The sequence below is a fragment of the Meles meles genome, chromosome 16 (assembly GCF_922984935.1).
Source record: "Meles meles chromosome 16, mMelMel3.1 paternal haplotype, whole genome shotgun sequence".
Lineage (NCBI taxonomy): Eukaryota > Metazoa > Chordata > Mammalia > Carnivora > Mustelidae > Meles > Meles meles.
In genome coordinates, this window is record NC_060081.1 from 11,678,634 (window position 1) to 11,703,639 (window position 25,006).

Sequence of the window (25,006 nt, forward strand, 5' to 3'; positions counted from 1 at the left end):
TTGCTGGGTTTTAGGGTAGCTCTATTTGTAGCATTTTGAGGAACCTCCATGCTGTTTTCCAGAATGGCTATACAAGTTTGCATTCCTACCAGTGTGTAAGAGGGTTCACCTTTCTCCGCATCTTTGCCAATATCTGGGATTTTCTCAGTTGTTCATTTTAGCCATTCTGACAGGTGTGAGATGGTATTTCACATCTGTCAGGTGGTTTTGGTTTATATTTTCCTGATGCTGAGTGATGTGGAGCATTTTTCTCATGTGTCTCTTTGTCATTTTTATGTCTTCCTTAGAGAAATGTCTGTTCATATCTTCTGCCCATTTCTTCACTGGATTTTTTGTTGGTTTTTTTTTTGTTTGTTTTGTTTTGTTTTGTTTTTTGGGTGTTGCGTTTGGTAAGCTCTTTATGGATCTTGAATACTAGCCCTTTATCTGATAAGACATATGCAAGTATCTACTCCCATTCCATAGGTTGCCTTTTAGTTTTGTCAACAGTTTCCTTTGCTGTGTAAAAGCTTTTTATCTTAATGAAGTCCCAATAGCTCATTTTTGCTTTTGTGTCCCTTGCTTTGAAAGACATGTCTAATAAGTTGCTGTGGCTAAGGTCAAAGAGGTGGCTGCCTGTGTTCTCTAAGAGGATTTTTTAAAAAATTTCTTTGTCTATGCACCACACCCAGTGCTCCATGTAATATGTGCCCTCCATAATACCCACCACCAGGCTCCCCCAACCTCCCACCTCCACCCCTTTAAACCCCTCAGATTGTTTTTCAGAGTACATAGTCTCTCATGGTTCATCTCCCCCTCCAAATTCCCTCAACTCCCTTCTCCTCTCCGTCTCCCTATGTCCTCCGTGTTACTTCTTATGCTCCACAAATAAGTAAAACCATCTGATAATTGACTCTCTCTGCTTGACTTATTTCCTTCAGCATAATCTCTTCCACTCCCGTCCATGTTGCTACAAAAGTTGGGTATTCATCCTTTCTGATGGAGGCATGATACTCCATCGTGTATATGGACCACATCTTCCTTATCCATTCATCCGTTGAAGGGCATCTTGGTTCTTTCCACAGTTTGGCGACCGTGGCCATTGCTGCTATGAACACTGGGGTACAGATGGCCCTTCTTTTCACTACATCTGTATCTTTGGGGTAAATACCCAGTAGTGCAATGGCAGGGTCATAGGGAAGCTCTATTTTTAATTTGTTGAGGAATCTCCACACTGTTCTCCAAATTGGCTGCACCAACTTGCATTCCAACCAACAGTGTAAGAGGGTTCCCCTTTCTCCACAACCTCTCCAACACACGTTGTTTCCTGTCTTGCTAATTTTGGCTATTCTAACTGGTGTAAGGTGGTATCTCAATGTGGTTTTAATTTGAATCTCCCTGATGGCTAGTGATGATGAACATTTTTTCATGTGTCTGTTGGCCATTTTTGTGTCTTCATTGGAGAAGTGTCTGTTCATGTTTTCTGCCCATTTTTGACATGATTATTTGTCTCACATTGAGGTCTTTTTTCCATTTCGAATTTATCTTTGTGTATGGTGTAAGATAATGGTCGAGTTTCATTCTTCTACATATAGCTGTCCAATTTTCCCAGCACCATTTATTGAAGAGACTGTCTTTTTTCCGCGGTATATTCTTTCCTGCTTTGCTGAAGATTATTTGACCATAGAGTTGAGGGTCCATATCTGGGCTCTCTACTCTGTTCCACTGGTCTATGTGTCTGTTTTTATGCCAGTACCATGCTGTCTTAGCGATCACAGCTTTGTAGTAAGGTTTGAAATCAGGCAACGTGATGCTCCCAGTTTTGTTTTTCTTTTTCAACGTTTTCTTAGCAATTCGGAGTCTCTTCTGGTTCCATACAAATTTTAGGATTATTTGCTCCAGCTCTTTGAAAAATACTGATGGAATTTTAATCGGAATGGCATTAAAAGTATAGATTGCTCTAGGCAGTATAGACATTTTAACAATGTTTATTCTTCTGATTCAAGAGGATGGAACGGTCTTCCATCCTTTTGTGTCTTCTTCGATTTCTTTCATGAGTGTTCTGTAGTTCCTGGAGTACAGATCTTTTACTTCTTTGGTTAGGTTTATTCCCAGGTATCTTATGGTTCTTGGTGCTGTGGGAAATAGAATCAATTCTCTAATTTCCCTTTCTGTGTTTTCATTGTTAGTGTGTAAGAAAGCCACTGATTTCTGTACATTGTCTTTGTATCCTGCCACGTTACTGAATTGCTGTATGAGTTCTAGTAGTTTGGGCGTGGAGTCTTTGGGGTTTTCCAAATAAAGTATCATGTCATCTGTGAAGAGAGTGAGTTGGACTTCTTCCTTGCCAATTTGGATACCTTTTATTTCTCTTTGTTGTTTGATTGCTGTTGCTAGGACTTTTAATACTATGTCAAACAAAAGTGGTGTGAGTGGGCATCCTTGTTGTGTTCCTGATCTCAACGGGAAGGCTGCAAGCTTTTTCCCATTGAGGATGATATTTGCTGTGGGTCTTTCATAGATATATTTTATGAAGTTCAGGAATGTTCCCTCTATCCCTGTACTTTAAATGTTTTAACCAGGAACGGATGCTGGATTTTGTTAAATGCTGTTTCTGCATCAATTGAGAGGACCGTGTGGTTCTTCTCTCTTCTCTTATTGATTTGTTTTATCACATTGATTGATTTGCGAATGTTGAACCATCCTTGCAACCCAGGGATGAATCTCACCTGGTCATGGTGGATAATCTTTTTAATGTGTTTTGGATCCTATTAGCTAGGATCTTGTTGAGATCTAAGCATCCCTGTTCATCAGGGATATTGGTCTGAAATTCTCCTTTTTGGTAGGGTCTTTGCCTGGTTTGGGGATCAGGGTAATGCTGGCTTCATAAAAAGAGTCTGGAAGTTTTTCTTCTGCTTCAATTTTTTGAAATAGCTTCAGGAGAATAAGTGTTATTTCTTCTTTGAAAGTTTGGTAGAATTCCCCAGGGAGTCCGTCAGGTCCTGGGCTCTTGTTTTTTGGGAGGATTTTGATCACTGCTCCAATCTTGTTACTAGATATCTGCCTATTCAGGTTGTCCATTTCTTCCTGGTTCAGTTTTGGAAGTTTATAGTTTTCCAGGAATGTATCCATTTCATCTAGGTTGCTTAACTTCTTGGCATATAACTGTTGATAATAATTTCTGATGATTGTTTCTATTTCCTTGGTGTTCATTGTGATCTCTCCCTTTTCATTCATAATTTTATTAATTTGGGCCTTCTCTCTTTTCTTTTGGATTAGTTTGGCCAATGGTTGATCGATCTTATTGATTCTTTCAAGACACCTGCTTCTAGTTTCCTTGATGCGTTCTACTGTACCTCTAGGTTCTATTTCATTGATCTCTGCTCTAATCTTGATTATTTCCCTTCTTGTGTGTGGAGTTGACTTAATGTGTTGTTGATTCTCCAGTTCTTTAAGGTGTAGAGACAGCTGGTATATTCTGGATGTTTCCATTTTTTTTTGAGGGAGGCTTGGATAGCTATGATTTCCCCCTTAGGACCGCCTTTGCTGTGTCCCATAGGTTTTTGACCAAAGTGTCTTCATTCTCATTGGTTTCCATGAATTGTTCTAAGTTCTTCTTTGATCTCCTGGTTGATCCAAGCATTTTTAAGCAAGGTGGTCTTTAGCTTTCAGGTGTTTGAGTTCCTTCCAAACTTTTCCTTGTGGTTGCGCTCCAGTTTCAAAGCACTGTGATCTGAGAATATGTAGGGAATAATCTCAATCTTTTGGTATCAGTTGAGCCCTGATTTGTGACCCAGTATGTGGTTTATTCTGGAGAAGGTTCCATGTGCATTCGAGAAGAATGAGTATTCTGTTGTTTTAGGGTGGAATGTTCTGTATATATCTATGAGGTCCCTCTAGTCCAATGTGTCATTCAATGCTCTTGTTTCTTTATTGATTTTCTGCTTGGATGATCTGTCTGTTACTTAGAGTGGCATGTTAAGATCTCCTACTCTTAATGTATTCATGTCAATGAGACTCTTTATCTAGATTAACAGTTTTCTTATGTAATTGTCTGCTCCCGTATTGGGGCATAAATATTTACAATTGTTAGATCTTCTTGGTGGATAGTCCCTTTAAGAATGATGTAGTGTCGGGCACCTGAGTGGCTCAGTGGTTTAAGCCACTGCCTTCGGCTCAGGTCATGATCTCAGGGTCCTGGGATCGAGTCCCGCATGGGCTCTCTGCTCGGCAGGGAGCCTGCTTCCCTCTCACTCTCTCTGCCTGCCTCTCTGCCTACTTGTGATCTCTGTCTGTCAAATAAATAAATAAAATCTTTTAAAAAAAAAAGAATGATGTAGTGTCCTTCTGTATCTCTGACTACAGTTTTTAGTTTAAAATCTAATTTATATGATATGAGAATCACTACCCCAGCCTTCTTTTGAGGCCCATTGGCATGAAAGAGGCTTCTCCATCCCTCCACTTTTAGTCTGGGTGTATCCTTAGGTTCGAAGTGGGTCTTGTAGACAATATATGGATGGGTCCTGTCTTTTTATCCCATCTGCAGCCCTGTGTTGTTTTATGGGTGCATTTAGGCCATTCACGTTGAGAGTGATTATTGAGAGATATGTTTTTATTGACATTGTGTTACTTGTGAAGTCTGTTTCTATAGATTGTCTCCATATATTTCTGTTCAATAATAGTCTGAGGATTTTTCCTCTTTTATAGAACCCCCCCTTAATATTTCCTGCAGTGTTGCCTGGGTGGTCACATATTCTTTTAAGCCTTGCCGGTCTTGAAAGCTCTTTATCTCTCCATCCATTTTTAATGTCAGTCTTGCTGGATTAAGTATTCTTGGCTGCATGTTCTTCTCATTTAGTGCCCTGAATACATCTTGCCAGCCCTTTCTGGCTTGCCAGTTTTCTGTGGACAGGTCTGGCGTTATTCTGATGGGCTTTCCTCTGTACCTAAGGAACTTCTTTGCCCTCGCTGCTTTCAAGAGCTCCTGTCCACAATTATGATTCATCATTTTCACTCTCAGGTGTCTTGAAGTCTTTCTAGATTCTATGGTCTTGGGGGGAGACCTTTCTACCTCTAGTACATGAACACTGGTTCCATTCGCAAGATTGGGAAAATTTTCATGGAGAATTTGTTCCACTATATCTTCTAGTCTTCTTTCTTTCTCCTCCCCCTCAGGGATTCCAATAATTCTATGTTGGAACGATTCATGGCGTCAGTTATTTCCTTAATTCTGTTTTCATGGCTTCTAAGTTGTTTATTCCAGGCTTCTTCCTGATCCCTTTTCTCTTTTTGTCCTCCAGACCACTAATTCTATCTTCTGGCTCCGTTACCCAAGCTTTTACAGAATTTAGATTAGATTGGAACTCGTTGAGAACATTGTGAACATCATCCCTGGTGGCTTTCAGTTCTGCCCTAATCAATTCCATTTGTCATCAAAGGCTTTCTCCAACCTAGCTATTGCCTGGATAATTGTTAGCCTGAATTCCCTTTCCAACATACTTTCTGTGTCCATATCCAATAGCTCTGTTGCAGAAGGCCCAGTCTCTGAACTTTTCTTCTGTTGGGCATTCTTCGTCCTAGTCATTTTGGTGAGAGATGGCTGAACGGATGTGTAGCCGAATGTATCAACCGTTGTGCAGGCAAGGTGCACCCTGGAACGCTTCTGAGCAATCAAGAGTCCCCACCCAAAAGAAAGAAAAAAGGAGAGAGAGAGTCAGGGAAAAATAGAAACATAAAATAAAAGAGAATGCCCAGCCCAAATGGTCCCCAAGATAAGATTTATGAAATATACAAACAAAAATAGACAAATGAAAAGACCAACAAAGTAGATGACAGGAGAAGAAAATAAATAAATAAATAAAAACAAAAAAAGAAGCTCATCAAAAGGAACGCCAAGTATAACATTTATGTACTACCAGGATAAAAACAAATACACAGAAACACTGGCGGAAGAATAGATGGGAGAGTGGTTATAAATTATCAGTGTGGGCGAGGAAGGTTATTTTGATTGTTCCTGGATGTATTTTGATATCTTTGTTAAAGGACTCAACTTTCCTAAGATAAAGGGAGATTAGAAACTGGTTTACCTATAGGGGTAGCATTGATTGGGGAATAGGGGATTACCTTGAAGCTTAAGTCTATATGAATATTTAAAAAAATAGTATAAACTAAATTGATAAAATTAAATTAAAATTTAAAAAATAGAAAAGTAAAAGAAAACCACAGGTATATGTATCAAAAAGTTCAGGTGAAAAAGTTACGGAATTTGATATAGTGGACATCTCACTGTGATGGTAAATAGGTTAGTGGTGGTTGTCCTCTTGTCTTTTTTTTTTTCTTTTTGGTTCGTTTTTTGGGGGAGGGGCCTGCTGCTTGGTTTTTCAGGGAATCTTGCTGGAGTTAAGTCCTCCTGCCCCCATCAAGGGGGTGGGCTCTGAGGAAACCACTTTTTCAGGCTTTTGTTCTCTGGAGGTTTTTTTGTTGGTTTGTTTGTTTGTTTTCTCTCCCTTGGCAGCTTTTGATGGTTTTTGGATGTTTAGAGGAAAACAAACTGCACCCAGACCTCCCTCTCAGAGAGAAGCCTCAGTCTGTTCCCCTCTGGGTGTTCCAGAGCACATCAATTCCCCATCTGCCCTTAGCAGAGCACGTTCCCAGTCAGGGTCTCTGGGGTCACAGAACTCCCGCTTGTACCTAAAACCATGAGAAATACTAACCGCGGCTGTCTGGGCAGGGCCGGACTGCCAGAGAGGTCCCAAGCAGAGAGAGCACACTGAGATTTTCCCGTCGGCCTGGGTTGGGAGTGCTCAGACTCTCCGAGTCGGAGAGACCATGGGCTGGCACCTGCACGCACCTCTCTTAGGGGAGGCTGTGGGGTGCAACTCAGACTCTGGTCGCACGGCTCACGCGTGGAGAGTGCAAAAGGCTATGATTGTGCAGGCTGGCGTCTGCACACACCTCTCAGGGGAGGGTATGGGGCCCAACTCAAACTCTGGTTGCGCGGCTTGCGAGTGTAGTGTGCAAAGGGCTGTGTTTCTGCCCGCTGTTGAGGCTCCCTCACCCTCATGGGTGCTGCCACCCAGGTGCTCTCAGGCACGATGGAGGCTCAGGGACCAAGAACTGGTTTCTTCGCCACATTCTCTCTGGCTCAGCATCAGCAGTGACTGTCCTGGGTCGGGGGGACTTAAGCCCCTGTCCCTAACTGTCCCGATTCCCACAGTTTTCCCCCAGTGATCCTTTGCTCTTTTTGAGTGCTTTCAACCAGACTCGAAGTTAATGCTGGTCCCCAGTCCCAGGGCACTCTCATATTGGGTTATTACTTTCCAATGGGTCGCTTCTGGTGGCTCCCTCCCCCTTTTGTTTATCTTCCGATGCCAGTCTGATGTTCCTATTGGGCTTTAACTGCCTACTGGTGTCTTCTGCCCCTGTAGAGATCCAGACGTGTATAATTCTAATCTCAGGCTGATTTCATGGGTGATTGGAGTTCCGTGGTAGGTAATCAGCTCACTTTAGGGTACAGGTTGAAATGACGCCTCCTCCTACTTCCCTGCCATCTTGTCTCCTCCCTCTTCTAGGATTTTGATCGATTCGTGTCTCACATTTGGGTTCTTATTCACTTTGAGTTTATTTTTCTGTATGTTGTAAGAAAGTGGTCCAGTTTCATTCTTTTGTGTGTCATGGTCCAGTTTTCCCAAGACTGTTTGGATATTCTTTACTGCCTTGTCGAAGAATAGTTCACCACAGAGTTGAGGGTCCATTTCTGGGTTCTCTGTTCTGTTCCACTGATCCGTGTGTCTGTTTTTATGCCAGAACCATACTGTCTTGATGATCATAGCTTTGTAATACAGCTTGAAATCTGGAACTGTGATGACTCCAACTTCAGTATCCATACCCCCCCCCCCAACATTTCTTTGGCTATCCAGGATATTTTCTGGTTCCACTATTAAGTCTTTTAAATAAAAGTAATGTTCTTTGTCTTCCTGGTTGTAAATGGGAGTTTACTCTTTTACAGTATTTTTGCATGTTTGGGTAAGTATGTTGATGTATATGTTGAATATTATATATTATTTACTTTTGCATGTATTTATCCAGTAAGAAAATCATGGTTTTAAGTATGAGTCAGTTGTATAGATTGCAAGTCAAAACTTGATGATAATGATAATATTATAATTCCCTTTTAACATAGATATATTACTTAGATACAAGGTTTTTTGAACTAATATCTGTTTTAATTTTTTTCTTTTTCAGCTCTTTCAGTCTCACATGCCAACAAAAACAACCTGTCTGTCCTCACAAGTATCTGATGATGAGCAGAAAGTGAGTATATCTTTTAAATAGATCCATCTTGTACTCTGCACACCTCTAGGTTTTCAAAATAACTACTCAGATCTGATAGACTTTTGTTTGTACCTTGAATATAAATTAACTTCTATGTTGATTGAAATTAAAAATCAGTTTAAATAATTGTTGAGTGTTTTTAGTGTCTTTTTTTTTAAAAGATTTTATTTTTTGACAGAGATTTGACAGAGATTTATTTGACAGAGAGAGATCACAAGTAGGCAGAGAGCAGGCAGAGAGAGAGAGGAGGGAAGCAGGCTCCCTACTGAGCAGAGAGCCCGATATGGGGCTCGATCCCAGGACCCTGGGATCATGACCTGAGCCGAAGGCAGAGGCTTTAACCCACTGAGCCACCCAGGCGCCCTCAGTGTCTCTTTCTTAAGGGACATGAAGCAAATTAAAACTCTGGCTGCTTCCACAGCATTCAGTAGGAAGACTAGCACTGCTTTAATGGGCGTACTTGCAGAACTTGGTGTTTGGAGAGAACTCCTTTAATGACAGAGTGTAGGAATTCACTGGATGGCCCTGTCATATGGCTCACCTGAGTGCTAGATCAGCCCTTAAAGGTTCTTCTAAGTGTGCCTGCATAGGAGGGGTGTATTTTGGTAATTCATATTAAAATTTATATTTAAAAAGAGAGGTAAATTTAACTTGGTGAAAGGTGAGTTGATGATTCTTTAAACAGAAAATTGCAAAAACAGGTTAAGCATCTGCCTTTGGCTCTGGTTGTGATCCCCCGCTTTGGGCTCCCTGCTCAGCAGAGAGCCTGCTTCTCTCTTCCTCTGCTATTCCCCCTGTTTGTGCTGTCTCGCTCTCTCTGTTAAATAAATAAATAAAATCTTTAAAGAAAGAAAGAGAAAATCACAAATACAAGCTTGGGTAATTCAGTAAGATTAAATTATTTTCTTAGTTCTGTGCCCATTAAGCCTCTTCTTGTTTTCCCCTCTTCCTTCATACATGCTAAAGGCCCCGCAGTTTTGTTTTTGTTTGTTTTTTTTTAAGATTTTGTTTATTTATTTGACAGAGAGATCCCAAGTAGGCAGAGAGGCAGGCAGAGAGAGAGTGGGAAGCAGACTCCCCGCTGAGCAGAGAGCCCGATGCGGGGCTCGATCCCAAGACCCTGAGATCATGACCTGAACCGAAGGCAGAGGCTTAACCCACTGAGCCATCCAAGCGCCCCAAAGGCCCCACAGTTTTGATAAATTGTAGTTTGACTGCCAAACTACTGTTGTTTTTATCTTTTTTCTTTCTTTGGTAATAATAATCTGCCCCATCTTTATCACCTGGCAGACCTTTGGAATTACTCTTATCTGCTTTCTAACACATTGCTCTGCTGAAACTACTGTCACAGTCACTAGTAATACTTTAGTGACTAATCCACTGAGTGGTCATTGCTTAATCTTCATTTTCTCTGGCCCCTCTTCACTAAATTCTGGTGACCACCACCACATTTTTTGGAAAGCTTCTGTTAACATGACCCAAAAATCTTACAACTTTAGAACAGGAAGGAATTCTATAGGTCATTTAATTCAACTTTTATCTGATAAGTATGTGTTTATCACATAAAAACTCTAACAAGTATTACTCTAAACTTCTTGAACACTTTCATGACTTGGAAGCATAGTGTTTCTTCTCTCTCAACAAACGTGACTAAAAGGGATTCAAAGGGTAGAAAAGAGAATATAGTATACTAGTTTTCTGTTGCCCCATAACAAATTTCCATGATTTTAGCTTCTTAAAAAAACACCTATCTATTAGCTCATTGTTTTGTAGGTTAGAAAGCCAGGCCAGCATAGCTGGCTTCTCTCCTCAGGGTCTCACTCAGGATGTTGGCTGGTTGGATTCTTATCTGAGGCTCCCCTTCCAGATTCTTTCAGGCTGTTGGCAGAATTCAGTTTCTTGTTGGCTGGTTGTTACTAGCTTATGTCCTTGCCATATAGCTCTCTGTCATCCATACAAGAGGGGAGAACCCAACTATCAAATCTCCTTAAGATTTCAAATCTCTTTCACCTGGAAGCTCCTGGTCGTTTTTAAGGGCTCACCTGATTAGGTCAGCCCCACCCAGGATAGTCTCCCTTTCTCAGGTTAACTGATTTGTGACCTTAATTACATCTACAAAATCCCTTCATAACATCATGTAGATTAGTGTTTGATTGAAAAAAATAGAAGGGGCCATCTGTCACAGGGTCCATGTTAGAATTTTATCCACTGTATAATGTAAAAAGTGAATCTTTCTCACCTGTACCTCCCAGACCACTCCCTCAACTTCCAAGTCCATTCCCCAGTAATAACCACTCTCCATAGTCTGTCGCTACCCTTTGAAAGATTTTTATCCATATCACAGTAAATAAATCACTTAATTTTTGAGACTTAGGCATATTGTGGCATATATCAGTAGTTTAGTATTCCATTGTATGGATATACTACATTTTATTTCTCTATTCACCGATTGTTGGGTATTGGGTTCTTTCTGGTTTTTGACTATTTGTACTAAAGCTGCCAAGAACATTCATGTGTATTTTTATTTACCTTGGGTACCTACAGGTGGAGTTTTTTGGTTGTATAGTAATATGTTTTAACTTTATAAGAAACTGCCCACCTGTTATCCAAAGTGCCTGTACCATTTTGCTTTCACACCAGCAAATTTATCAGAGTTCCATTTCATAATATCTAATACTTGATATTATCAGGCTTTTAAATTTAGCCATTTTGGAGTGTTCAGTGATAACTTATTGTAGTTTTAATTCACATTACCTTGATAACCGGTACTGTTGACCACTCTTTCATTTGCTTGGCTGTCTGTGTGAAATTCTATTTGAGTCTTTATCCATTTTCTAAAAAGTGGATTGTTATTATTAAATCATTTGAATTCTTCAGATATTCTGAATATAAGTGCTTTGTCATGTATATATGCCAAATATATAATATTTTCTTTCAATCTGTGATTTTCATATTCCTTGTTGATCACAGATTTAAATTTTTAAAACAAATTTTTTAATTTTAATTTTTTAAAAGATTTTTTTTATTTATTTGACAGAGAAAGAGAGATCACAAGTAGACAGAGAGGCAGGCAGATGGGGAGGAGGAAGCAGGCCCCCTGCTGAGCAGAGAGCCTGATGCTGGGTTAGATCCCAGGACCCTGGGATCATGACCTGAGCTGAAGGCAGAGGCTTAACCGACTGAGCCACTCAGGCGCCCCATAAGTTTTTAATTTTGATGAAAGATACAAGTAGATAAATAATTAGATTGTCACAATATCATACTTCCTGGTGATTGTAGCTTTATGATTAGGTAGTATAAGTCCTTCAACTTTGTTCTTTTGCATAATTGTTGTAGTTGTTACTAATTGCCTACTTTTCCATATAGATTTTAGAACCAGATTGTCATAGAGTTGTCTTACTCTTTTATCCAGTCTGATGATTTCCTTCTTTTAACCTGAAATGTTTAGACATTCATTGTCCAGTACGGTAGCCACTAGCCATGTGTGGCTGTTTAAATTTAAATCAGTTTAATAAAATGTAGAAATCAATTCCTCAGTTGCATTAGTCACATTTGAAGTGCTCAGTATCTGCCTGTGGCTGGCTGGTGAGTTCCTGTTGCACAGCTCAGATATAGAACACTTCTACCATCATAGGAAGTTCTGTTGGATATCACTGGTTTAAACCATTTATATTTAATTTAATTATAGACTTGGCTAGGTTTAAGTCTGCCAGTTTGCTGCTATTTTCTTTGTCACATTTGTTCTTTCATTTTTCTTTCTTCTATGTCTTTTGGATTATTTTTATGATTGCATTTCATCTTTACTATTGACTTACTGTCTGTATCTCTTTGGCCTTTTATTTCTTTAAAATAGTAATTGGTTTAGGCTTTACTTTATCACACATATCTTCAAACAGTATTATAATGCTCCATGTATAATATAGAAACCTCACATCAGTAGCTCTCCATTCCCTCTTCCATCCGTTATGCTGTCACTATCATACATTCTACTTCTCCGTGATAATAAACTCTGTGATACATTGTTGTTGTTGTTGCTTTAAACAATCATATTTTCAAGAAATTAAAACTAACAAAAAAATTCTCTTACAATTACCCACATTTCTACTTTTCTGGCAGTTTTCATTTCTTTTTGTAGGTCTGATGTCATTTTCCTTTCTCTTGAATAACTTTTAACATTTCTTATAGTGTAGGTGAATTTTCTTAGGTTTTTTTTTTTTTTTTGGTCTGAAGATGTCTTCCTTTGACTTTCATTTGTGAATGATATTTTTATTGGTTATGGAATTCTAGGTTGTCATTTTTTTTCTTTGGGCATTTTATTGATGTTCTGTTGTCTTATGGTTTGCATTGTTGTTTATGAGAAACCTGTAGTCATTTTATATGTTTCACTTGTCTGTAATATGTCTCCCCATATTTGGTAGCTCATAAAGTTTATCTTTGTTTTGAAATATTTTGCTCTTATGTGCCTAGTTATGGGTTTCCCTGGATTTTTTCCTGTTTGTAGTTTGCTAAATTGGATCTCTTAGTTCATGTTTAGAAAATTGGAGAATTTTCGGTCACTAACACTTGGATATTTCCTTCCCTCTCCCAGTCTCTCCCCATCTTTTCTGTATGGCATTCCAGTTACAGGTATGTAAGATCATTTGATATTGTCCCACAGTTTTTTTGGACTCTGTTACAGTTTTAGTTTTTCTATAAGAGATTTTTAGCTTGGATTGATGAAGATATTTAACTTGGACATAACTATTGAACAAATCTTCCCTTCCATAGTTTGATCTGCTGTTAATTCTGTTCAGTAGGTTTTTTATTTCAGATGTTGCATTTTTCCTTCTAGGAATCCCATTTGTTGCCTTTTGTTGTTGAGAGTTTTCAAATTTCTCTTGTAATTCGCCACCCATTATATCTATCTTCTTTTCCTGTAGAAAAAGAGGATTACTTTTTTCTTTTTCAGCATATTTGTCATAGTCATTTTTTAAAGTTTTTATCACCTGATTGAATATCCGGTTCATTTGTGGATCTCTTTCTTTTGACTTTTTTTCTCCTGACTGTGGGTCACATTTTTGTGCTTCTTCCTCTATAGTAATTTTTTATTGTGTAGTAGATGTTGTGGATGATACATTGTAGAGGTGCTGGATTCTTATTACTTCTTCTGAAGAGTGTTGACCTTGGTTCTAGCAGGCAGTAAATTATAAGCTTGTTGCATTGTTCATGTTGAGCCTTAGTTTTACACTTTGTTAGGGCAGGTCTGTTTCAGTTGTGTATTAGGGAACATTTCTGATTCCTGGGATGTGATCCTTACTCCTAGAATATGGTTCATACAGGTTTTTAGTGGAAAGTCTGAAATGTTTATTGAGCCCCTTTAATTTACAGAGTTAAAATTCAAGCTCCCTGGGATGACATTCTTGAAAACTCTACATAGCTCCTTCCAATTTCCATTTTCCCCTTGCTAGGCTCCTTGTATTTCCCCTGTACTTGTGCAGTTCAGCAGTCAACCAGAGATTTGAGGGGAGTGCACTTGCAGATTTTGGATTCCCTCCTTTCTATAATTTTCTTCTTCAATTTTCAGCTGATACACCTGCCCTTATTTCCAACTTCTCAACCCATCCTGAGGTCTGTCTTCTTTGTGCAGCAGTGACTAGGGTATGCCTTCAGAAAGACCTAGAAAATGTGCATCTCACTTTACATGGTTTCCTACTCCCAAGAGTCTTATTCCCTCCAGTGCCTGTTGGACTTTGGTTGTACTCCACTGACTTGGAAGAATAGATTATAAATGTTATTAGCAGGTGACATAAGTTACTGTGCCATTACTGGGAGCTAAAACTGCGTAATTTTGTATTGGGCTTTTTTCATGTGACATTTTAATGTAAAATTTAAGTTACCAAATACTTATCATAAACACCTATAATAACTTTATTCCATTTTGTGAGTGACTCTGCCATAGTTTACATGATTTCCTATTTTTTGGAAATCAAGTATTTGAATGTTGTAAGTAATGCTGGACTCTCATTGTATGAAGAGAATAAGAAATGTGTATGTTTTCAGGGTTTGAAATCAGGTTTCTCACAAATTTACTTAATACGGTTGTATCTTCGTGAAGGTCTAATGATCATAAAATCTTTAGTTTCTTTGGTAAATTATATTTATCTTTTCAAATGTGCCTACATCCTATTTTAGTAAAAGTTTTTTTGCTTTAATGAATTATAATTAAAATTTTAAATTTAATTTAAAACAATTTTAATTAGTTGTTTTAAATTATTGCCATTGTCTTTGTTTTCCTACAGCAAAAAAAAGAAAATATTCGTTCTTTAACTATGTCTGGCCATGTTGGTTTTGAAAGTTTGCCCGATCAGCTGGTCAATAGATCCATTCAGCAAGGCTTCTGTTTTAATATTCTCTGTGTGGGTAAGTGGCAAACTCTTCCTTTAAATTATTCCTTTATATTCCTTGTGTTCTCTTCACTCTTGGAAGCAGTATGATGCTCATGTTATTAGAGATCATGATTGCAGATTTTTTCAGTTACTTAAATCCTATCAGTTTTGTTTTTCTTTGCTGTACTGCTTTAAACTTTTTTGTTCTTTAAACATTTCAGTGCTTTCTTCAGAGTCCTGAGTAACTTAGCATATATACTCACTTTTATGTTCTGCTAATGACTCAGTGGACCAGCCTTAACTTGTATGTCTTTCATAGACAAAACAGCCTTTGGAATGTTTGAAATATTTGGGATCCTTGAAACCAGTCTAAGAGTTCTTTTTTTTCTCATCTGTCCTCTACACCTGCGACAATGTACCTTTGTTTCTTTCAGGGGAGACTGGAATTGGAAAATCAACGCTGATTGACACATTGTTTAATACTAATTTTGAAGACCATGAATCCTCACATTTTTACCCACATGTTAAACTTAAAGCTCAGACATATGAACTCCAAGAAAGTAATGTTCGATTGAAATTGACCATTGTGAATACAGTAGGATTTGGTGACCAAATAAACAAAGAAGAGAGGTACATGTTTTCTTATTGTAATTGTCTTATTTCAAGACATTTGTCTTGTCTCAGTAGGCATGATTTGGTTTTCTACTATGGAAATTCATACAGTTTCCTCCCAGACTTTAATTTTTTTAAATAAATCAGCAGTGTTTTATTCTTAACAAATTGACATTTTTCTACACAGTTGTCTTAATTCTTTTTAGCATAATTTGACTCAAATTATTGAAATGTGTACTTAGGCAAAAATTGTTTTAATTATTTCCCCATATTCCAGTTTGGTGTATAATAAGTGATTTGTACTAATTTTGAGGCAGGACTTATTTTGTTGAAGGGGAAAAAAAGTAAGACATACAGTGGCAAATATATAATGGCCAAATCCATGGTGCATGAATTTTTCTGTGTGTAAAATTCTAAGCAAATCAGCCAGGTCTACTATTAAGCATTGCAGGAAAAGTTTGATAGTTGAAATTAGTATCTATATTTGTATTATATCATTCTTTCTCCTGTGGTATTATAAAGTGATTATAGATTGTGTATGAAATTCGAAATATGAAACAGGGAAATAGGTTGGGGTTAAGCAAGAACTTTTTTTTTTTTTCAATTTTATAACTTTAAAATTTATTTATTTAGGGCGCCTGGGTGGCTCAGTGGGTTAAGCCTCTGCCTTCGGCTCAGGTCATGATCTCAGGGTCCTGGGATCGAGTCCCGTGTCGTGCTCTCTGCTCAGCAGGGAGCTTGCTTCCCTCTCTCTCTCTCTCTCTCTGCCTGCCTCTCTATCTACTTGTGATCTCTCTCTGTCAAATAAATAAATAAAATCTTTAAAAAATAAAAAATTTATTTATTTATTTTTTTCAGCATAACAGTATTCATTGTTTTTGCACAACACCCAGTACTCCATGCAATATGCGCCCTCCCTATTACCCACCACCTGGTTCCCCCAACCTCCCACCCCCTCCCCTTCAAAACCCTCAGGTTGTTTTTCAGAGTCCATAGTCTCTTATGGTTCGCCTCCTCTTCCAATTTCCCTCAACTTCCTTCTCCTCTCCATCTCCCAATGTCCTCCATGTCATTTGTTATGCTCCACAAATAAGTGAAACCATATGATACTTGACTCTCTCTGCTTGACTTATTTCACTCAGCATAATCACTTCCAGTCCCGTCCATGTTGCTACAAAAGTTGGGTATTCATCCTTTCTTTTTTTTTTTTTTTTTTTTTTAATAAACATATAATGTATTTTTATCCCCAGGGTACAGGTCTGTAAATCACCAGGTTTACACACTTCACAGCACTCACGATAGCACATACCCTCCCCAATGTCCATAACCCCCTCCCCACTGGGGGTTGCTGGGGGGAAGCGAGAACTTCTTATTTTTTCTTTTAGAAATGCATATGTTTTCATTGTTAGAGGTAATTTTCTAGTTTTCTAAAGTTTGATTTAGAGGGGAAATAGTTTGCATAATTGATTCCCTTTACGTGACTTAACGTGAGCCTTTTAGCACATTTATGTGAACTTTCCAGAAGAAGCAGATTAGTGGTAGTCAAAGGCCTATGACAAGTTGCTTTAAATCTTAATTTCTTTTTATAATTTTCTGTGTAGTGCTCTTATAAATCTTTACTTAAATTTATTCTTAGATATTTGGCATATTTGATGCTCTCATAGATGATATCTTTTAGAAATATTTCATTTTCTATTTGGTATTTAGAAATATAATTGATTTTGCATACAGTGACTTTTGTAAATTCTCTGATTAATTCCAACAATTATCTCTAAATTTGTGTGGATTTTCTATGTACGTATAATAATGTAATCTACGAATAATAACATTTATATATTTTTTCAGTTCTTCTGTTTCTTTTAAAATTTTGTTGATGTATAATTTACACGGAATAAATAAAATACTTTTTTTTTAAGTACCATTCAGTTAATTTTGACAAATACATAGTTTTCTAATTACTACCATGATTATAACATAGGAAATATCCATGGTCTGGGGTTCTTTCCTTACACCTATGTGCAGATTTAGTGCTTCACCACGGACTGGAGGAAACTGCTGTCTATCTAGATTATTAGTACTTCTGTTGGTGCAGGGCCTTCTATTCAGTGTCCTTACCTACCAATTCTAGTTGCCTTGGCCTCCCTGACCTCCTGTTTCTGTCTCTTCAACTCAGTGAGTCCACTGGGCTCTGTGCTTTCTTGTGCTGTGCTCTAGAAACTTGTCTTCAGGCAGTAAGCTGGGAGAATCATAAAGCTTTTCTAATTTATTTCCCTTCTCAATGAACACAATTTTACACTGCCTGTTGTCAGATGTCTGAAAGACTTTTTTGTGTATTTTATCAAGTTTGTAGTTGTTCAGAGTGGGAGAGTAAATGTAGTCCTGGTTACCTCATCATGGCTGAAGACAGTTTTAATTTTTCTTTCTTCCATTTTTAAAACCCGACTGTACTGGGTAGGACTTACAGTATTATGTTGGATAATCAGTGGTATTAGTGGGTATCTTTGCCATGTCCTGGTGCAAAGGGAAAGCTTTATTTTTACCATTTATTATGCTTTCTTCCTTTTTTTAAAAGTTGGAATAAGGAAGTTCCATTGTATTGCTAGTGAGAGGTTTTTTTTTTTATTATGAGTAAATATTACCAGACATTTTTTGTTTTTGCATTCTGTAGAGAAGATTGTACATTTGCTTTAACCTTTAAATGGTGAATTTTAGTAACTGACTTTTCATTGGTGAATTAGCCTTGAAATCTTGAATACCATTTTGTATTCTTTATATATTAGGTATAAAATTAGAGTTATTTTTCTCTGAAGTGATTGGTGGAACTCACTAATAAAACCATCTCAGTCTGGAGTTTTCTGAGATTTTTAATTAATAACTAATTTTCTTTAATGATTATAGGCCAATTGAGAGTAGTTTCTCGAGACAGTTGTAATCTTTTTTCTTTTATAAAGATGTTATTTATTTATTTGAGAGAGAGTGAGAAAGCATGACAGGGGAGAAGGTCAGAGGGAGAACCAGACTCCCCATGGAGCCGGGAGCCCAATGCGGGACTCAATCCCAGGACTCCGGGATCACGACCTGAGCCAAATGCAGTCGCCCAACCAACTGAGCCACCCACGTGCCCCTCGAGACAGTTGTAATCTTAAGTGTTCCAAGAATCTGTCCATTTCATCCAAATTTTCAAAGATATTTATTTTAAGTATTTGATAATATATTCCTCATATTATTTTATTGTTTACATCATCTGTGATGATATCTTCATTTCCTTTTCTGTTTCTGGTTATTTGTGCTTGTTTTTTTTTCCCTTTGATCAGTCTCAACAAAGCTTTGTTCATTTATTTGGTTTTTTGTTGTTGTTGTTTTATGTGGAATTTTAAAAAAAATTTTTTTATTTTATCAACATAATGTATTATTAGCCCCAGGGGTACAGGTCTGTGAATCTCCAGGCTGTCTATTTGGTTTTTGTTTTTTTTTCCAGATTTTGGCTTTATTATTGGTCTTCTCAATTTTATATTTTTTTTCCCTACTTATTTCTGCTCTTATACCTATAATTGCCTTTCTTTGGGTTTTGATCTAATTTGCTCTAATTTCTCATTGATTCTCAGATTTATGCTCTTAAGATTATAAATTATTTACTGATGTTTTTTTCCTTTGATTCTCATTCATTGTGGTTTTCTTCTTTTATGCTTGGTTATTTTTTTATTGTAGATTTCATGGTCTTTGGAAAAGTTTTTGCAGAGATAATTTGAGGTCTAAGATGAAGTTGTCTTCCCTCAAACAGATTTGGATATGTTTATGTTTGGCCCCTATTGGCTTTAATACTCTGAGGATCCTTAAACTCATTTTATGACTCGGGGTTCTCAGCATCAAAGAGGCACTGTGAACCTGGGCTTCGAATATGTGTGAGAGCAGACCCTGTGACTTCAAGTTCTCAAGGGCTTTTTTCCCCCTTTCTTTTTATTTTCCCTGATTCATTTAGTGCCAGGGCAACCTTTCCTACAGAAACTTGGGGAGAGGGAAGGAATTGTAGGTTAATTTCTAGTTCATTCTTACCCTGAAGGTGTGGCTTTTAGGACCTCCATTCAGTGTGGGGAGGCAGTTTCTTAATAGACTCCTACCTGTATGGTCCCTGGGCTTTGCTTTTTTCCATCTTGTCCCCTGAGTCCTTTAGAAGTGAGGCTGAGGAACTAGATTGACAAGTGGCCTCAGGACAAAACTAGCTCTGATGCTTTTAATGCAGGGGTTAGTAAACTCTTTCTGTAAAGTGCTAGATGGTAAATATTTCAGACTTTGTGGGACTTACAGTCTGTCCAAACTACTCAAAGCAGCCATAGGCAATACATATACCAGTGAACAGGGCTATGTGATACAGGCATCATCTGGACTTGGCCCATTTACTGACCCCTTCTCTAATCTTCTACTCACCTCTTTCAGGCTCCACTGTCTCTTCAATTTTGACCTGGTTAATTCCTTATCACTTTGGAAGTTTTTAAGGAGGTGATTTTTCTATTTTAAGCCATTGTCTTTTGTTTCATTGGAAGACTGAGTATGCAGTGTATTAGAATTGGAAACCTAGGGCAAATTACTGTGGAAGAACTTCTAATGGTATGCTGTTTATTTAGCAGAAGATGTTTTGGTCTTCATTTATGACAAGTGTTATGCAACACAGTCACGTAGAGAACTGTTTATGGCTATTAGGTCATAAAATAGGTCATGTTACTGATCTCCTTCAGGTCATTAGTACATGCTTCTTTGGATTTTTCTTATGTTTTAAGAATTAAAGATTAATGTTATGTTTTAAGAATTATGTTTTAAGAATTAAGATTAACTTTTACTATTTTAATATTTTGGGGAGGGAATCATGTTGGATCACATTTAGACGAGTTTCCCAAGGATAGTGTTCCTGATAATGAATACTCGTGCTCCTAATACTCTCTCTCATAATGTTCAAAGTATAGGCTAGGTATTGTAGAGAACACAGAAGTATAAGATAACTGGTCTCTGTTCTCACATTTGTTTACCATCTACATGGGAAGAACAGGGTATTCTGTGAGATTAAAAGAGGTGACGATCCTTAAGGACTAGAAGGATCAGACAACTTTATGGAAGAAGTCAGTTCTGTGCACATTTATTGAGTCCCTAGGCTTCTCAAAGTACATCTCCATTTGGGCTACAAAGATAATTATAAAGGTGTCCAGGGAATTTGACAGAGGAACTATTTGCTATTATTTTTACTTGGAAAGTCAGGTTTACTTAAGAAGAGTAGGAAGTTGAATTGTTTAGATAATTTTTAGTATATCAGAATGAAGTGGAACATTCACAGACTAAGATGAATGCCCGTGTCCATGCAGTGTGAAATGATTTCCATCTTGAAGGATGAATAGAATGAAATAGCTAGAGGGGAAAAGGCATGCCCGGAAGAGAAGTGATCTAAAGCAAGGACTCAGCATAAAGTGTGTGTGCCTTTCCTCTATTTGTAATTAAAGATAAAATCATGCCTGCATTACTGGTTACTTTATTTGATGTACGCCTTTCCTCCTTTCTTTTTTGCTGTTCTTCATGCCTTATGAATCTGATTTAAGAAGCAAGAAGTCATAGAATTTGACTTAAATGTCTTTTAGGTTATTAATATTCATCCCTTTTCTCAGTTAAATAATATGTCCAGTTTGGTTGTAGTTAAGTGCCTGGCCTCATTCAGCACTCTGGCAAGTATGGGAACCCTTATCAGAAAGGGGTGCAGTGTGTGAATGAACATGAGAATGAGTCCATGTACCTTCATTCAGTTCCTATAAAGCAGTGTAAAGCACAGGTTGTACGGATGGTTTTAAAGTTCTACCTTTGTACATGCATATTCTGTGCAATTTGTTTTATTATTAAAGTTCTCTGTTTAGCAAAGATGGTAGCTATTTATTAGTTGGTAAAAGTATAGATCTCACACCTTAGAATTACATAAATATCTTAGGTAACATGGATATGCTGTATTAAATACTTGAATATTTATTTTTGCAGCTACCAACCAATAGTTGACTACATAGATGCTCAGTTTGAGGCCTATCTCCAAGAGGAGCTGAAGATCAAGCGCTCTCTCTTTAGCTACCACGATTCTCGCATCCACGTGTGTCTCTACTTCATCTCCCCGACAGGTCACTCTCTGAAGACACTAGATCTCTTAACAATGAAGAGCCTTGACAGCAAGGTGGGCTTGGAAAAGGACTCAATTTGTCATGCTTTAATATTTATTTTGAACTTTTAAAATATCTTTATTTTTTATACACACACACACACATATTTTAACTTTTATTCTTTGCATTTTTAGAACATTTGATAAGTTTCAATGTTAGGTTATTTCCCAGAGAAATTCAGTTTGGAAGATGAGCTGCAAAGAAAATATATTAACATAAATTTTAGTCCTTTTTTTAGTGATTAAATTGCATGCCAGAATTTATTTGACACTAATTTTACTTTATGATGCTACTAAATGAGAAGAAGTTCATTGACAAAGATTAAGGTCTAATGTTTCATCATGTGTTATAATAAATTATGTTTTAATTTGAACCATCTGAAAACCTGCTTATATATCACTCTTTGAGCCAAAGAGTGATATATAAATTCAGGGAGCTATGAAAAATAATATCTACAAATTAACTTACTTGATTTTTTTTTTTTAATCCATGTTAAAAGTGGTTGAAGACTGCTATCTGTACTGAAAAAACTAGTTTTCCTATAACCTCTGATGGTGTGAGAAATGCAGCTTTCATTATACTGGCTAATGATGTTTTGAGAAAGGATTCAAGAAAAAGGGCATTCTGGCCAGTAATATTTTCTATATAAAAATCAGTGTGGAAAAGCATAAAGCTGCCAGTGAAGTTGTGATTGATTGACTTTTGGCTAGTTGCACAGTCCCCTGGCTTTAGCAAAAACTTGGTGAAGCTTATATGGTAGTTTACTTATCTGATCAGATGTCATAACCATTTATCCAGTATTTTCATAGTTGAGTCTAATTATATAGAAACTCTTAAAATCAACATAAACCAAGAGTGTGTGAATTTTTCTTAGCTAGAGAGAAGCAACATGATGTAATCTGTGTGAACAACATAGAATTTGGTGTCAGTGGAGGCTGGTTTTAAATCCTGGCTCTGTCACTTAATAGCTTTGTGTTCTTTGGTAAGTTTCTATAGCCTCCTAAGCCTCAGTTTCCTCACATCTAAAATAAAAATTTAAGGAAAATAATACCCTACTTCAGGGGGCATATGTGAGTGTTAATTAAATTGATAGCTTGTCTTTTGTTCCTAAAACTAGAATACTCCTCTGCTTGAAATGAAAGTTGCCTTATGCAAACAGTAACAGGTTACCATCAGTGTGAAACATCTTTTTCCCTGCTCCTAACATACAAATAAACATGTACAGCTTTCAGTATAGCTTTCAGTCTGTGATGTACCCTGCCAGCCTAATTATAGTGATATTCTTGGCTAGGAATGCGTGAGGTACTCCCCAACTACGTTATTCATAGCAAGCCCCACAGACATTATCCCCAGGGCCAGTGTCATGACTGGGCCAACCCTTGTGGCTCTTACTATGATCTCAGGATACACTTCAGCCAGATACCATCAGGAAACTTTGAAGGACAAGGTCTGTTACAGGTCCAAGAGGGTACATGGCATGCTGGAAGGCCACACAATGAGGTTGAATGTGATCCTGGGCTCTGCCTTTATTAGGGTTGAGTGTCGGGTGTCTCAGGTTTCATAAGTTCACTATTTATTGGCAAATTTAAAACATAAGAGTGGGATTAGGGCATGCTCAAGTGGTCAGTTATCCAGGTCACCCAGGTTTTTTAAAAGGAAAATGTTATGGGTGGAGGTGGCTTTGTGCCTTATCCGGTTTTGCTGGTAGCTGTGTCATACAGCTGGCAGTATGTTTATTCGACATGGATGTCTTTGAAATGAGCATCTTGACAATCAAAGCTTAATGTCAGACACTTACATTACAGAGTGCTTTTGCTTTCTACTGTGGAAGTAATCATAAGATGTTAACTTGGCATAATTTATTGACTATCTAAGTATATAATATTGAAACCAAGAAGTTGGCATCAAATTTTTATGTACTTTAACTAATTTAGCATGAAAGCTGTTTACCCACTATTGCTGGTGAGTTTTCATGGGTAGATGAGAAAATCTTTATTTCCTCTGGAGCATATTTATAAGACTAATAAATTGAATATGTGTGTATACTGTGTATACACAGTAAGTGTGGAATTGTAGAAGAGCAATAAATTTAAGAATAGAATTGATTTTTACTTTTCATTCCGAAAATTACATTGATATCTCACTCTCTTGATACTAGTTAGCCTGAAATTTTTCACTGAAACCAACTAAATAACCAAAAAACAAAAAAGTACAAATCCTAGATTAGTGGAGACATCAATGTTTTATGGGACTAATGTTGCAAAGATAGTCTTCATTACCCCAGAGTTTTTCCTTTCTGGCCAGTGATAGGACTTTAAGGCTGAGAATGTCATGAACACTTTCAATTGTATTCATAAAATTTCCTTTCTTCAACATCTAGGTAGGAGTCTCTCACAACAGAGTACAGATTAGATGGATTCACTGGGAAGGGGATCTGCCAAAATGAGAGGAAGAAGGAGAAACTCGCCTGCTTCATAGTTTTGCAGAAGGATCAATTACCCTGATTATTAATGTTTAGATTATTAAGAAATAAAATATACTTAGGGAATTCAGCAGGTGATCTCAGCTTCCTGCTTACATTTTGTATGTGACAGAATTATAAGAGACTTTGAGAAAGAGAAGAAAATGTAAGATTTCTAACCCTAAATTCAGATGTAAGATTAATCTTGTAAGAATTCTGCTTTTTAAAAGCAGTTACTATTAAGACCAGCATCTATAGAAGTGATTTGTGTAGGGGAATATGTTGACAGTGACAGCCAGCGATTATCTAGGTTAGGAGTTGGCAAGCTTTTTCTGTGAAGAACCAGGGAGTAAATACTTCAGGCTTTACAGCCCATATGGTCTCTAAGGTAACTGGTTATGTCTGCTATTGGAGAATGAAAGTGGCTTTGGATAATATGTAAATGAGTGGGCCTAGCTGTGCTCTAGTAAATCTTAATTTATATCAATAGACAATGAACTGTACCATAGTTTGTTCATTCCCAGATCTAGGTTAGGAAAGTTAGTCAGAGACTGAGTGGTTTTGAATGCAAAACTAGAGAATTAAAAAAATAAATCTCCAATTACAGTATTTTGTTTTTCTTTATTGTTGATAGGTGAACATTATACCAGTGATTGCCAAAGCAGATGCAATTTCTAAAGCTGAATTACAGAAGTTTAAGATCAAGCTCATGAGTGAATTGGTTAGCAATGGTGTCCAGATATATCAATTTCCAACAGACGATGAAACTATTGCTAAAATCAATGCTTCAATGAATGTAAGCTCCTAGTTGAATGTTAATTTTGTTTACATGTGAAAAGACTAATTTATTTTTTTAATTTATTATTTTTTTTATTTGTTTATTTTCAGCGTAACAGTGTTCATTGTTTTTGCACCACACCCAGTGCTCCATGCAGTACGTGCCCTCCCTATTACCCACCACCTGGTTCCTCAGCCTCCCACCCCCCCGCCCCTTCAAAACCCTCTGGTTGTTTTTCAGAGTCCATAGTCTCTCATGGTTCATCTCCTCTTCCAGTTTCCCTCAACTCCCTCTC

The 25,006-nt window shown here is 37.5% G+C and overlaps 1 protein-coding gene across 3 annotated transcripts in view; it reads left to right on the forward strand.

The window, feature by feature from the left end:
• The window catches only part of SEPTIN10 (septin 10), a 91,307-nt gene that overhangs the window by 31,116 nt on the left and 35,185 nt on the right, over positions 1-25,006 (forward strand). For 2 of the 3 annotated variants that reach the window (XM_045981813.1, XM_045981811.1), the window contains exons 2-6: positions 8,224-8,292; positions 14,592-14,712; positions 15,113-15,308; positions 21,300-21,486; positions 24,568-24,729. In XM_045981813.1, coding sequence (XP_045837769.1) covers positions 8,224-8,292; positions 14,592-14,712; positions 15,113-15,308; positions 21,300-21,486; positions 24,568-24,729 — 735 coding nt within the window. Of the gene's footprint in view, positions 1-8,223; positions 8,293-12,901; positions 12,940-14,591; positions 14,713-15,112; positions 15,309-21,299; positions 21,487-24,567; positions 24,730-25,006 lie in introns of those variants that run through there. The other variant, XM_045981812.1, reaches the window with a different exon arrangement.